Source organism: Lynx rufus, unplaced genomic scaffold, assembly GCF_022079265.1.
Source record: "Lynx rufus isolate CCGP_SWC_20201006 ecotype Redwood Valley unplaced genomic scaffold, mLynRuf1.p SCAF_15, whole genome shotgun sequence".
NCBI classification, from domain to species: Eukaryota; Metazoa; Chordata; class Mammalia; order Carnivora; family Felidae; genus Lynx; species Lynx rufus.
Genome location: NW_025814829.1, coordinates 21,033,161 through 21,044,008, shown reverse-complemented (window position 1 = coordinate 21,044,008; position 10,848 = coordinate 21,033,161). Strand labels below are relative to the sequence as shown.

At 47.6% G+C, this 10,848-nt stretch overlaps 1 protein-coding gene across 3 annotated transcripts in view; it reads right to left on the bottom strand.

The window, feature by feature from the left end:
* Nucleotides 1–8,565: 8,565 nt before the first annotated feature.
* PIK3C2B (phosphatidylinositol-4-phosphate 3-kinase catalytic subunit type 2 beta) overlaps nt 8,566–10,848 on the bottom strand; it is a 66,010-nt gene continuing 63,727 nt past the window's right edge. For all 3 annotated transcript variants that reach the window (XM_047076636.1, XM_047076637.1, XM_047076638.1), the window contains one exon: nt 8,566–10,643. In XM_047076636.1, coding sequence (XP_046932592.1) covers nt 10,455–10,643 — 189 coding nt within the window. In that variant the 3' untranslated portion in view covers nt 8,566–10,454. The remainder of the gene's footprint in view (nt 10,644–10,848) is intronic.

Below are 10,848 nucleotides of genomic sequence, written 5' to 3'. Positions count from 1 at the left end.
TTGGTCTCCGGCCGTTCCCTGTCGGCTTCCTTACTCTCGGCGGACCCAGCCCGCCCGCCGGAGGTTGCATCAGCCGGGCCTAGGCTGTACGCGTGCGCACTGGTTCCCCCGTGGTCTCCTAGGAGACCGCCCCGCCCCGGTGCCCCCCAGCCCCACCCAGTCCTTTGGGCGAAAGGGGACTTTGCCAGATAACCCGACAATTCCCGGAAGCCCTCTTAAGGTCCTAATACACACCCAAGTGTGTACACTTACCTTAGGCTTGCATATATTGGGGTTCCTGTATTGAGTGCTAAGTAGATCGTCAGCATGAGATCTTAGTATAATAAGAATTGACAATACTGTGTAGATACTCGTCTGGTGTTAAGACACTAATCATTTGGAGTGAATAATGAGTGCAAAATCATAAGGGGAAAATGAGTCATTCTTATGCATTCGTGCCCTTTCGGTTTTCGAGTTTCTTAATCACTACTTAGCTTTGCCTACGACCCAGCTTTCAGGATCTAATCCACATACATCTCCCCACGAAAATGTGAACTCTTGTTTCTTAGGTGGTGCCCTATTAGACTGTCCCCTTTCAGGAGAGGCAAACTGAAGTTGCAGAGGAGGAAAGAAACGTAGTCCTCGGAGGTGTTGACTCTCTTATATGCTTCCCAGGAGGCAACACATTCAAGTCCTATTTATGTCCTGAGCCGCCCAGAACCGCAGGATACAGCATGTAAAGGACACACGGACCGTTATCCTTTGAAAAAATTTTGTCTATTATAATTGCTATATTTAATTCTCCTTAGTTCATTTCTTTTTTCTGCTAAAAGTTTTTCATTGACACCTCTGAAATTAAAAAAAAAATCTATTACAGACGGAGTGTGGTAATTTTAAGCACTTAGGGACTGCGGAAAGATCTTTCAGGAACCAGGAGGAAGCCAGCTGCTCTCCCTGCTTCAATGGGACTGTTCAAAGAACAGCCACTTCCTTCTAGGAATCTAAAAGGTCCTCAGTTTCTGTGGTTTACCCCCTTATTATCTTATCCATAGCTCTGGAAATATCTCATTTTCAATCCTAAGAACTTCAGAAAAAAATGTATTAATAATAGGAGGTTAATAGAAAAGAGATCTAAACATGAAAATTAAATACTTGAAGCCTCAGTTTCTTGGTTGTCAAGTGAGACTAACAATTCCTCTTTCAACAGGTTGGTGAGAGAATGAAATTCCTAATACAGTGCCTAGCCTAGAGAGAGTAGGGGCATAACCATCAGCTAATACTTGTGATTTAGCAGCTAACAATGGTTTCCCATGGCCTACGCAATCAAGGCTCTGTACAGCCTGTCCTCCCACTATGCTTTGCCAGCCTTCTCTTCAGTAACTTCCGTTCATGCGTGTTAATACTCCAGAACTTTGGACTTGTGGCCTGCCTCTATGCGTGCTGTTTCTCAGCCAAGAAAGCCCTCTTCCTCCCCCTTATATAAGTACTCATGCTTCAAGGTCCAACTCAAACACCAACCCCTTCTTGAAATCTTTGTTGACCTTCCGGGTCAGAACAATATTATTATACACTACTTGAACACTTCACATGCTACACTACATACACCTATAAATGTTCTTTCCTGCTAGTTTCAGCTCCTTGAGGGCGATTTCCCAATACCTAGCCCAGTGGTTCCCAAAATATGATCTGGGCACCCACAGGGATCCCATTTTCAGACCCTTTCAGGGGGCCCTCAAGGCCAAAATAATGTTCATAATAATATGCAGCTGTTATTTTCCTTTTTAACTCTCATTTTTTTCATGAGTGTATGTTGGACATGTATCTTCTAGAAAATACATGATAAGTGATCTGGCAACCCGTGGAATGCAACAACAGATAGGAGATTCGAGTTATCTTCTATCAAGCCAGATATTAACAACATTTGGGGAAAAAAAAGTAAAACAATATCCCTCTTCTTGCTACATTTTGCTTTGAAAAATAATTTTTCATTAAAAGTGTTACGTTGACATGTAGTAGGTTTATTATTTTTAATGAATATTTAAAAATTCCTCAGTTCTGACTTCTTGAATGGTAACTATTGATAACTATATAACACACATAAACAAAAGTTCCTTGGGGTCTTCAATAATTTATAAGAGCATAAAAGGGATCCTGAGCCCAAAAAGTTAGGGAATGACTGACCTAGATGTTGCTGCATGAATGGAAAAGTATTAATACTCTAAAACCAAAGCATCAGGGGTGCCTGGGTGGCTCAGTCAGTTAAACATCCGACTCTTGAGTCAGAGAAAGACCAGTATCATGTGACTTCACTCATATGAGGAATTTAAGACACAAAACAGATGACCCTAAGGGAAGGGAAGCGAAAATAATACAAAAAACAGGGAGGGGACAAAACATAAGAGATTCTTGAATATGGAGAACAAACTGAGGGCTGCTGGAGGGGTTGTGGGTGAGGGGAGGGGCTAAAGGGGCAAGGGGCATGAAGGAGGACACTTGTTGGGATGAGCACTGGGTGTTATACGTAGGGGATGAATCACTGGAATCTACTGCTGAAATCATTGTTGTACCATATGCTAATGACCTTGGATGTAAATTTTTTTTAATTAATTAATAAAAAAAAGAAAGTCTGACTCTTGACTTTGGCTTGGGTCATGATCTCACAGTTTGGAGGTTCGAGCCCCACATCGGGGTCTGTGCTGACAGCGTAGAGTCTGCTTGGGATTCTCTCTCTCCCTCTCTCCTTCTCTGTCTTTCCCCCGCTGGTGTTTTCCCTCTCTCTCTCTCTTTTTCTCAAAATAAAGAAATGAACTTAAAAAACTTTTAAAATAACAGCATCTTCCTTATGGCTAAGCCTTTTGTTTTCCACTGTTGACTTTGTGGCTAACACCACATGTCCCCCCAAAAGTTTTCTTAAAGCTTTTTCTTTTTTCTATTTTTTTAGTGTTTGTTTATTTTTTGAGAGCAAGAGAGACAGAGTGGAAGTGGGGGAGGGTTAGAAAGAGAGGGAGACACAGAATCCCAAGCAGGCTCCAGGCTCTGAGCTGTCAGCACAGAGCCCAACGCGGGGCTCGAACTCGCAAGTGGTGAGATCATGACTTGAGCCGAAGTCGGAGGTTTCACTCACCGAGCCACCCAGGCACCCCTTTTTCACTTAGTTTTTCTAAGTTTATTTATTTATTTTGAGAGAGAGAGACAGAAAGCACAAGTGGGGGAGGGGCAGAGAGAGAGGGAGAGAGAGAATCCCAGCAGATTCTGCACTATCAGCGCAGAGTGAGATGCGGGACTCGAACCCACAAACCATGAGATCATGACCTGAGCCAAAGTCTGAGGCTTGACCGACTGAGCCACCCAGGCGCCCCTTAAAGCTTTCTTGAATGAGCCTCCCCTTCCCCATCTCGTCCTTGAATATATAATTTGATTCTCCTTACCTTGGAAGTTGTTCTAAAGGGGAAAAAAACCACAGTCATAAAGTATCAAAACCTGTAAGAATTTGTGACTTAGCCCTGTCAGTCCCAACAGGAAAATAAAGTGTAAGCCAGCTTCCTCGAGCCTGCTATCAACCAGAGGGTGGAGGGAGGGTAGCTCTGGACACCGAGATAACAAAGTGTTGCCATAGCTGTAGGCGTGCTGGTGAGGACAAGAAGTCCTTGGACTGGCAAGCTGACTGGCACTTTGGCAGAAGGTAAGGTTTAAACCTCAGTTGATCATGTTTATTTTAAAAGATTTTGCGGGCCTGAGGCAGAGGGTATGCAGCTTTTGACTTCATTTGTCTGCCAGCACCACCTCCAAAATCTCACTTCTAAGTGTCCCACACTTCACGTGGTCACCACCTGCCATCTTTCCAACTCACTGCCCCGTATCCCTAGTCAGCGACTTATCACCCCCTGGAAACCTCCACACCACTGCCGTTTCCACTTCTGTTGTGATTTCTCGCCCTCCTTCACTTCCCTCCTTACCCAGCGTGAATTCCACGATCCAGTATCAAAAGCTAACCCACTGCAAAGACGCTTCATTCTCTTGCTCTTCGCTGGCCAAATCCCAACCCTAGTTGAACTCAACTACCCACTTGTTCTTAGTCTACGCACTCAGCTAATCATGGCCGAGGAAAAGCACTCAGCAGTGCCGACTGACTTGCTTCGTATTTGTGACCACAAATTTCATCAGTGCCGGGCATTCCTACGACAGTTCATAGTTCCCGCTTTGTGTCTCCCACACTCTGAGACTGTTTCACAATTTCTTCCAATTTCCAGCATTCCCTTAAATACACATCCTCAGCTTATGGTCACACCTCATACTTCATTGAGAAACCAGACACAATTGGACATAAACAACCTCATTTTTCCACCACTAAATCCACCCATCTTCCAGCATTTGGACCCACATACTCCGCCTTCAATCCCGTAATAAGAAAAGAAGCCTCCTGGGGGCGCCTGGGTGGCTCAGTTGGTTAAGTGTCTGACTTCGGCTCAGGTCATGATCTCACACTCCATGAGTTCGAGCCCCGCGTCTGGCTCTGTGCTGACAGCTCAGAGCCTCGAGCCTGCTTCGGATTCTGTGTCTCCCTCTCTCTCTGCCCTCCCTTGCCCTCTCTCTCTCCATCAAAAATAAGTAAACTCTAAAAAATAATTAAAAAAAAAAAGATTCCCTCTATCTCAAAAAGAAAAAAAAAGAAAAAGAAAAGAAGCCTCCTGGATCCTGTCCCTTTGTGTCTACGGAAGGAATTCCAGCCTTCCTTAGCCCCTCTTTCTTGTAACCTATAATTGTCTCTCTCAAGCTTCTAGAACACTCACATGCAGTTAGTATCACCCATCTTAAAAATAAACAAAACTCTCTCAGATTCGTGCCCTCCAAGTTTCTGCAGCACTACAGCAAAGTTTCTCGAGCGTCACCTACTGTCATGGTCTCTACTTTGTCACGACCTCTTCTCTCTTCCACCTCCTCCAATGTGGCCTTTGTCCCCACCACTCAAACAGCCTTTATCAAGGTTGCCAGGAACATTTGCCAAGTCCAAGCCTCTGACTACTGTGGGTTGAACTGTGTCCCCCTAAAAGATATTGAAGGTCCTCATCCCACAGTACTTGTGAATGAGACCTTGTTTGGAAATAGGGCCTTTGCAAGTTAAGATGAGGTCATTGGGAGGGTCTAATCTAATCTGATTGTGTCCTTATACAAAGGCTAATTTTGGACACAGACACACATGCATGAAACACATGTACTTGTGAACACCATGTGAACACGAAGGCAGAGATTGGGGTGATGCCCCAACAAATCAAGGAATGTGAACGACTTCCGGCAATCTATGAGAAGCTAGAAGAGGCATGGAATAAATTCTCCCTCTCAACCCGCAGAAGGCACCAACTCTGCCAACCCCTGGATCTTGGCCTTCTAGCCTCTAGACCTGTGAGCAAATTCATTTGTTGTTTGAGCCACCAGTCGGTGGCGCATTGTTACAGCAGCCCTGGGGTACCGACGGAACTTTTCTTTGTGCCCCCATGATGCCACTCCCCTGGTTTCCCTACAGTTCCAGTGGCTCCTCTGAATGTTGGCCTGTATCAGAGCTCAGTCCACCCATATCTTTTTTTTCTAGCCTCTCTAATCTAGGTGATCTCAACCTATGCTGATGACATCCTTACCTAACTCTAGACTGACCTCACCCATGAGCTTCAGATTCCACTCTCCTGCCTCACCACGTGGATGTCCGCACATCTCAACTTTATCATGATCAAAACAAAACTTTTTTTAAAAAATGATTTTATTTATTAAGTAGGCTCCATGCCCAACATGGGGCTCGAACTCATGACCCTGAGATCAACATGCTCTACCGATTGAGCCAGCCACGCATCCAAAACAAAAGTCTTTTTTTTTTTTTTAAATGTTCATTTATTTTGAGGGGGTGGGGAAGGGCAGAGAGAGAGGGAGAGAGAATCCCAAGCAGGCTCTGCACTCACAGTGCAGAGCATGTCTCGGGCCTTGATCTCAGGAACCATGAGATTATGCCCTGAGCTGAAACCAAGAGTCAGACACTTACCTGACTGAGCCACCCAGGCGCTCCCCCAAAATAAAACTCTTAATTTATCTCCCCCAGGCCCATCTTCCCCATGATCTGTAATGCCCCCAGTCCTCCTCACCCAGCTGCCAAGGCCCTAAATTCAGGAGTCACCCTCACTTCCTCTTAACTCCACATCTAATCCATCAGCAAATCCTGTCAGCACTACTTTGAAATTCACCAACTCTCTATCCGAAATTGACTCTTCTCACCATCCCCACACTATCACCTCCCTCCTAGACTCCCGCAGAGACCTTCTCTGCAGGGACCTTCTCTGCCGCATCTAGTCATCCAGTCCTGCTTCAAACAGCAGCCAGAATGACCTTTTTAAAATGTAAATTGGAGCACTGCAGTCCCTTCCTCAAAAGCTTAGTGTGATGGCAGCCCCATCACACTAAGAATAAAATCCGGAGTTCTGATCGACTTTAACGCTCAGTTTCTCCCTGTGAGGCCTTCTCTGCCTGCCTGCTCCCTCCCTTTTCCTGCCCTCGTCTGGCCCTGAGCCGCTGCACTGTCGCTTTTTGTTCCCGGGTCTGCCTCCCTAGCTGGATCTACATCTTTGTCATTTTAGTAGCCACACTGCCTGGTTGCCCTGCCTGACCCAGAGAAGGCCATGAGCGTGGTTTGTTGAACAGACACCTCAGTCTGTTTGTTGCACAGACGTCCCAGCCACCAAAATTCCCTCCCGACTTAAAAATGCTGCCTCCTTTTTAGGGGCGCCTGGGTGGCTTGGTCAGTTAAGTGGCCGACTTTGGCTCAGGTCATGATCTCGCGGTCTGTGAGTTTGAGACCCGCATCATGCTCTGTGCTGATTGATGCCTCGGAGCCTGAAGCCTGCTTCTGTTTCTGTGTGTCCCTCTCTCTCTGCCCCTCCCCCAGTCGTGCTCTGTCTCTGCCTTTCAAAAATGAATGTTAAAAAAAAAAAAATGCTGCCTCATTTTTGACCTTTCAAGTCCAATCTAATCGTTGCCCCCACATCCCAGCCAGTCAGGTTACTTCATTTCTGCCACCTCTCTCTGAACTCAGAGAACCCAGCCTCCTGGGCTTCTCTTGTTTCTCTTCTCCCTGAGCAAGCCCTCTTACTGTACTCCCAGCTCTCACCCCCACGCCCTCAGGGTGGTTCAGATTTCTGCCCCATTTGGCCAAGAAATTTCCTCAACTAAGACTCTTGCCAGATTCAAGTTTAACTTTTAAAAGGTCCCCTGGGATTTATCCAGAACGGCAGTGACATCTCAAAACCACTTAGAAACACCGCAGATGGGTAACACTTCCCCCTGTTTACTACTGAAAGTCCCTGGGAAGCCTCACAAAATTTCCTGGTGTGAAATATGACACCCCACTGGAGAGTTTTGAAAACTTCTGGGTGAAATGCTGGTACAAGGTTCACACCACCTCCTTCTTGCATTTGGTGGGTTCTGAGCTATGGCTCTGCTCTAATGACTTTAACAGTTGTAAGGCATCTCAGAGGCTCAGTTTCCTCTTTTAGAAAATGGGGCTGGTTAAATATCATTAGGCAGTAAACTTTTAAAAACATTTTGTTAATGTTTATTTATTGTTGAGAGAGAGAGAGAGAGAGAGAGAGAGACAGAGCATGAGCATGGGAGGGGCAGAGAGAGGAGATACACAATCCGAGGCAGGCTCTAGGCTCTGAGCCGTTAGCACAGAGCCCAACATGGGGGTCGAACTCAACAAACCGCGAGATCATGACCTGAGCCAAAGTCGGATGCTTAACAGACTGAGCCACCCAGGTGTGCCAGCAGTAAACTTTGTAAAGTTTATTTATGTATTGGAGTGGGGGGGCAGAGAGAGAGGAGGACAGAGAAGCCCAAGCAGGCTCCGTGCTGTCAGCTGGGAGCCTGATGTGGGGCTCGATCCCATGAATCTCGAGATCATGACCTGAGCTCAAATCAAGAGTCAGATGCTCAACCGACTGAGCCACCCAGGTGCCCCTAGGTGGTCAACTTCTTAAATGCAGAGAGTGTTTGAATTTGTCTTTGTAACCCTCAGCCCGGTATGTGGCACAGGGCCCAACGCACAACCCCAGGAGCTATATTCTTTGTGGATGGAGGCATGTCACTTTGTAGCACTGGAAAGCATGGTACATGTTTGTTGATAGAATTAATGAACGAACCAGATCTACTTTTGACGGTAGCGTGACGAAAAAGGACATCGTTTATAGTAAAACACGCTGAAAACGAACAAATGTTACGCCAACTTAAAGGGCTGTATTAAACATTACCTAGGAGTTTGCACAAGGTTTGGAGCCAATCCTAGATTCCAATTCGAGATCCAAGGCTGATTGGCTGTGAGTTTAAGACAGATTACTTAATCTCTCTGAGCTTCCATTTCTTCACCTATAAAATGGGGATTCTACTCACCTGATCAAGCTGTTCTGAGGCTAAGATTTCACTGACAAGTGTCGAATGCCCAGGGCAGTGCACCAATGCATATCTTCCAATCGTAAGACTACTACTGTTATTATTTTCATCTTGTACACCAGGTGTCTTCATGTGAGCATCGACCAATTTTGAAAAGGATGGTTTTGTTTTTCTCAAATGTCATTTATTAGAAAATACAGTTCCAGAGAAAGTAGCAGATACAAGGGAAGTGGATACAGTACACAGACCTCTTTCAATCAGGGGCAGAGTGGGTCAAAATAAAATGAGCTACAGGCCAAAAGCCAGTAACGCATCTATGGTCCATTCACCTGTAGGAGTTCTGCCCCTGTTCCCCACTTCCCCCAGCCCCTCCCCCACAGTGGCCACCTTATCCTTGACATTTTTAACCTAAAAGAAAAGTTTACATTTCCTTGCTACCCTGTGGCTTCAGTGAACGGAGCTTCTTTCTCTGGTTATGGAATGAGTCAGCAAACGGGGGAATTTCTGATCCTTGGAGCTGAGAAGGAAGCTGGGGAGGGATAGTTCAGAGTCTCCTCGATTCCCTCCATGCCCCAACCCTGGGGTACATCCAGCCAATTCCGGTTTAAATATATCAAATTCAAAGTCTCTCCCCCTTTTTTTTTCCCCCAAAGGATACAACCCTTTGGAGTAAAGCACAAGAGTGAATCCGAAATCCACCAGGTAGGGAATAAAAAGTGTAAGAGACAAGAGACCCAGTCTCTCGCTCCTAGCTCAGCTCCCGGGGATCAATCACCGCCCCCCCTCCGATCCAGCCTTCTCGCCACCAAAGAACATCACTGGAGTCCCCCACCCCACGCCCCTTTTCCTCCGCTTAGGGCATCCCTTTGGCTCCAGACTAAATAAATTTATGGCCCCAAAAAATGAGGGAAATTCTTATTTAAAAAAAAAAAATGTGACAGAAGTGGAGTTTGGGAAAAGCAGCACACAAAAAAGGGGGGGTGTAGCGGGTGATGGGGCCACACTGGCATCTGCGGCCTAGCATCTCCTTCCCAGGGCCAGGATGTCCTTGGGCGGGGTGGGATGGGGGGACCAAATCTGAGGGCTGACACAGCACTTTATCCCACCAGGGAAAAAGGAAGGGAGAGAGACGTGTGGAGAAGCACCCCCAGCATACCCTCAGGGACCAGATGGTCCCCAGAGGGGTCGTGAGAATGGAGGGGTAGAAGACTGTATTCGGAGCACGTCCTGGCAAAGTCGGGGAAGACGGAAGGAAAAACTCCCCCTGAAAGAGGCCAGGTCCCTGAACACAGGTCCTCGGCAGGGCCCCGTTCGGAAGGCCCTCCCTTACACCCGTAGGTATCACACCACTCTCCTTTGGAGGCACAATCAGAAAGGCCCACAGCAGGCCTCAGTCCAGCACACCAGACCCTCCCCGCCCCTCCCCGGCCTGCCCTTAGAGAGGGAGGGCTCTCACCCAGGACCCACTGGGCCCCTCCCCAAATAATTCCCATGGATAGAAAAACACAGATGAGAAACAAACAAGCGAACAAACAAAATCCTAGGGGAAAGTCCAATAAGAACCTTAATCGTACAAAAAGTCCGACGTCTTCCTCTTTCGCCTTCCGAGGCATATGCAAGTCCCTTCTCACGAGGCTTCCTGTCCAGTCAGGACAACATTACTATTTCATTTTTTAAAAATAAAAATAAAGATATCCACCCACCCTCCCTCAAAACGCTACTTCATTCAGCCCGCCCCACTCACCCCCAACCAGGCGTTGCTCCCTTGACACAAGGTAACCTTAAAACTTCGCGGCAGCCTCACAGCCGCTCAGCACAGCCAACCCAAATGCCGCCGGGCAGAGGAGGGGACAGCAGACAGCATCTTACTCTGCCCGCCTCCCGTCACAGGGGCCCGAGCCACCCGGACAGAGGGGAGGCCCGCCAAGGGCTCTGCCCCTTCACAAGGAAAGGGCACATGGAGCAGGGGAGAGTCGTCTCCCCCGGCACCCCCAGCCGCCTGGGGTCCTGGGCGGGGGTTGGTGGGGGGGATGGGGCGGGCTCTGCTGGGCTCACAAGGTCTCATGACTTCGAGATCCCAGTGCGAACCAGCCAGTCTTCTCCTGGGCCAGGTCCAGCTCTCGAAGGCGGATGTGCACCTCCCCGAGGAGAACGTTCTCCCAGAATCCTTGCTCGCTCAGCACACTCAGCTGCAGCTCCCGCTGCTGTAGGTCTCCCTTGGGGATCCCGTCATACACCAGCTGCGAACAGAGATGGGAAAGATGGGGGGACACAGAAGAGGGAGATGCTTAAGTCTGTGGAGGTTCAATCTGGCGGGGGCTAAGACGACTTCTCTCCCCAGCCCGAGTCCACGGGATTAGAGAAGGTACTTGGAACCCAAGAAGAGCTTTACAGAACTCTGCTCTTTGGGGCAACCTGGCTGGCTCAGTCGGAAGAGCAAGCGAC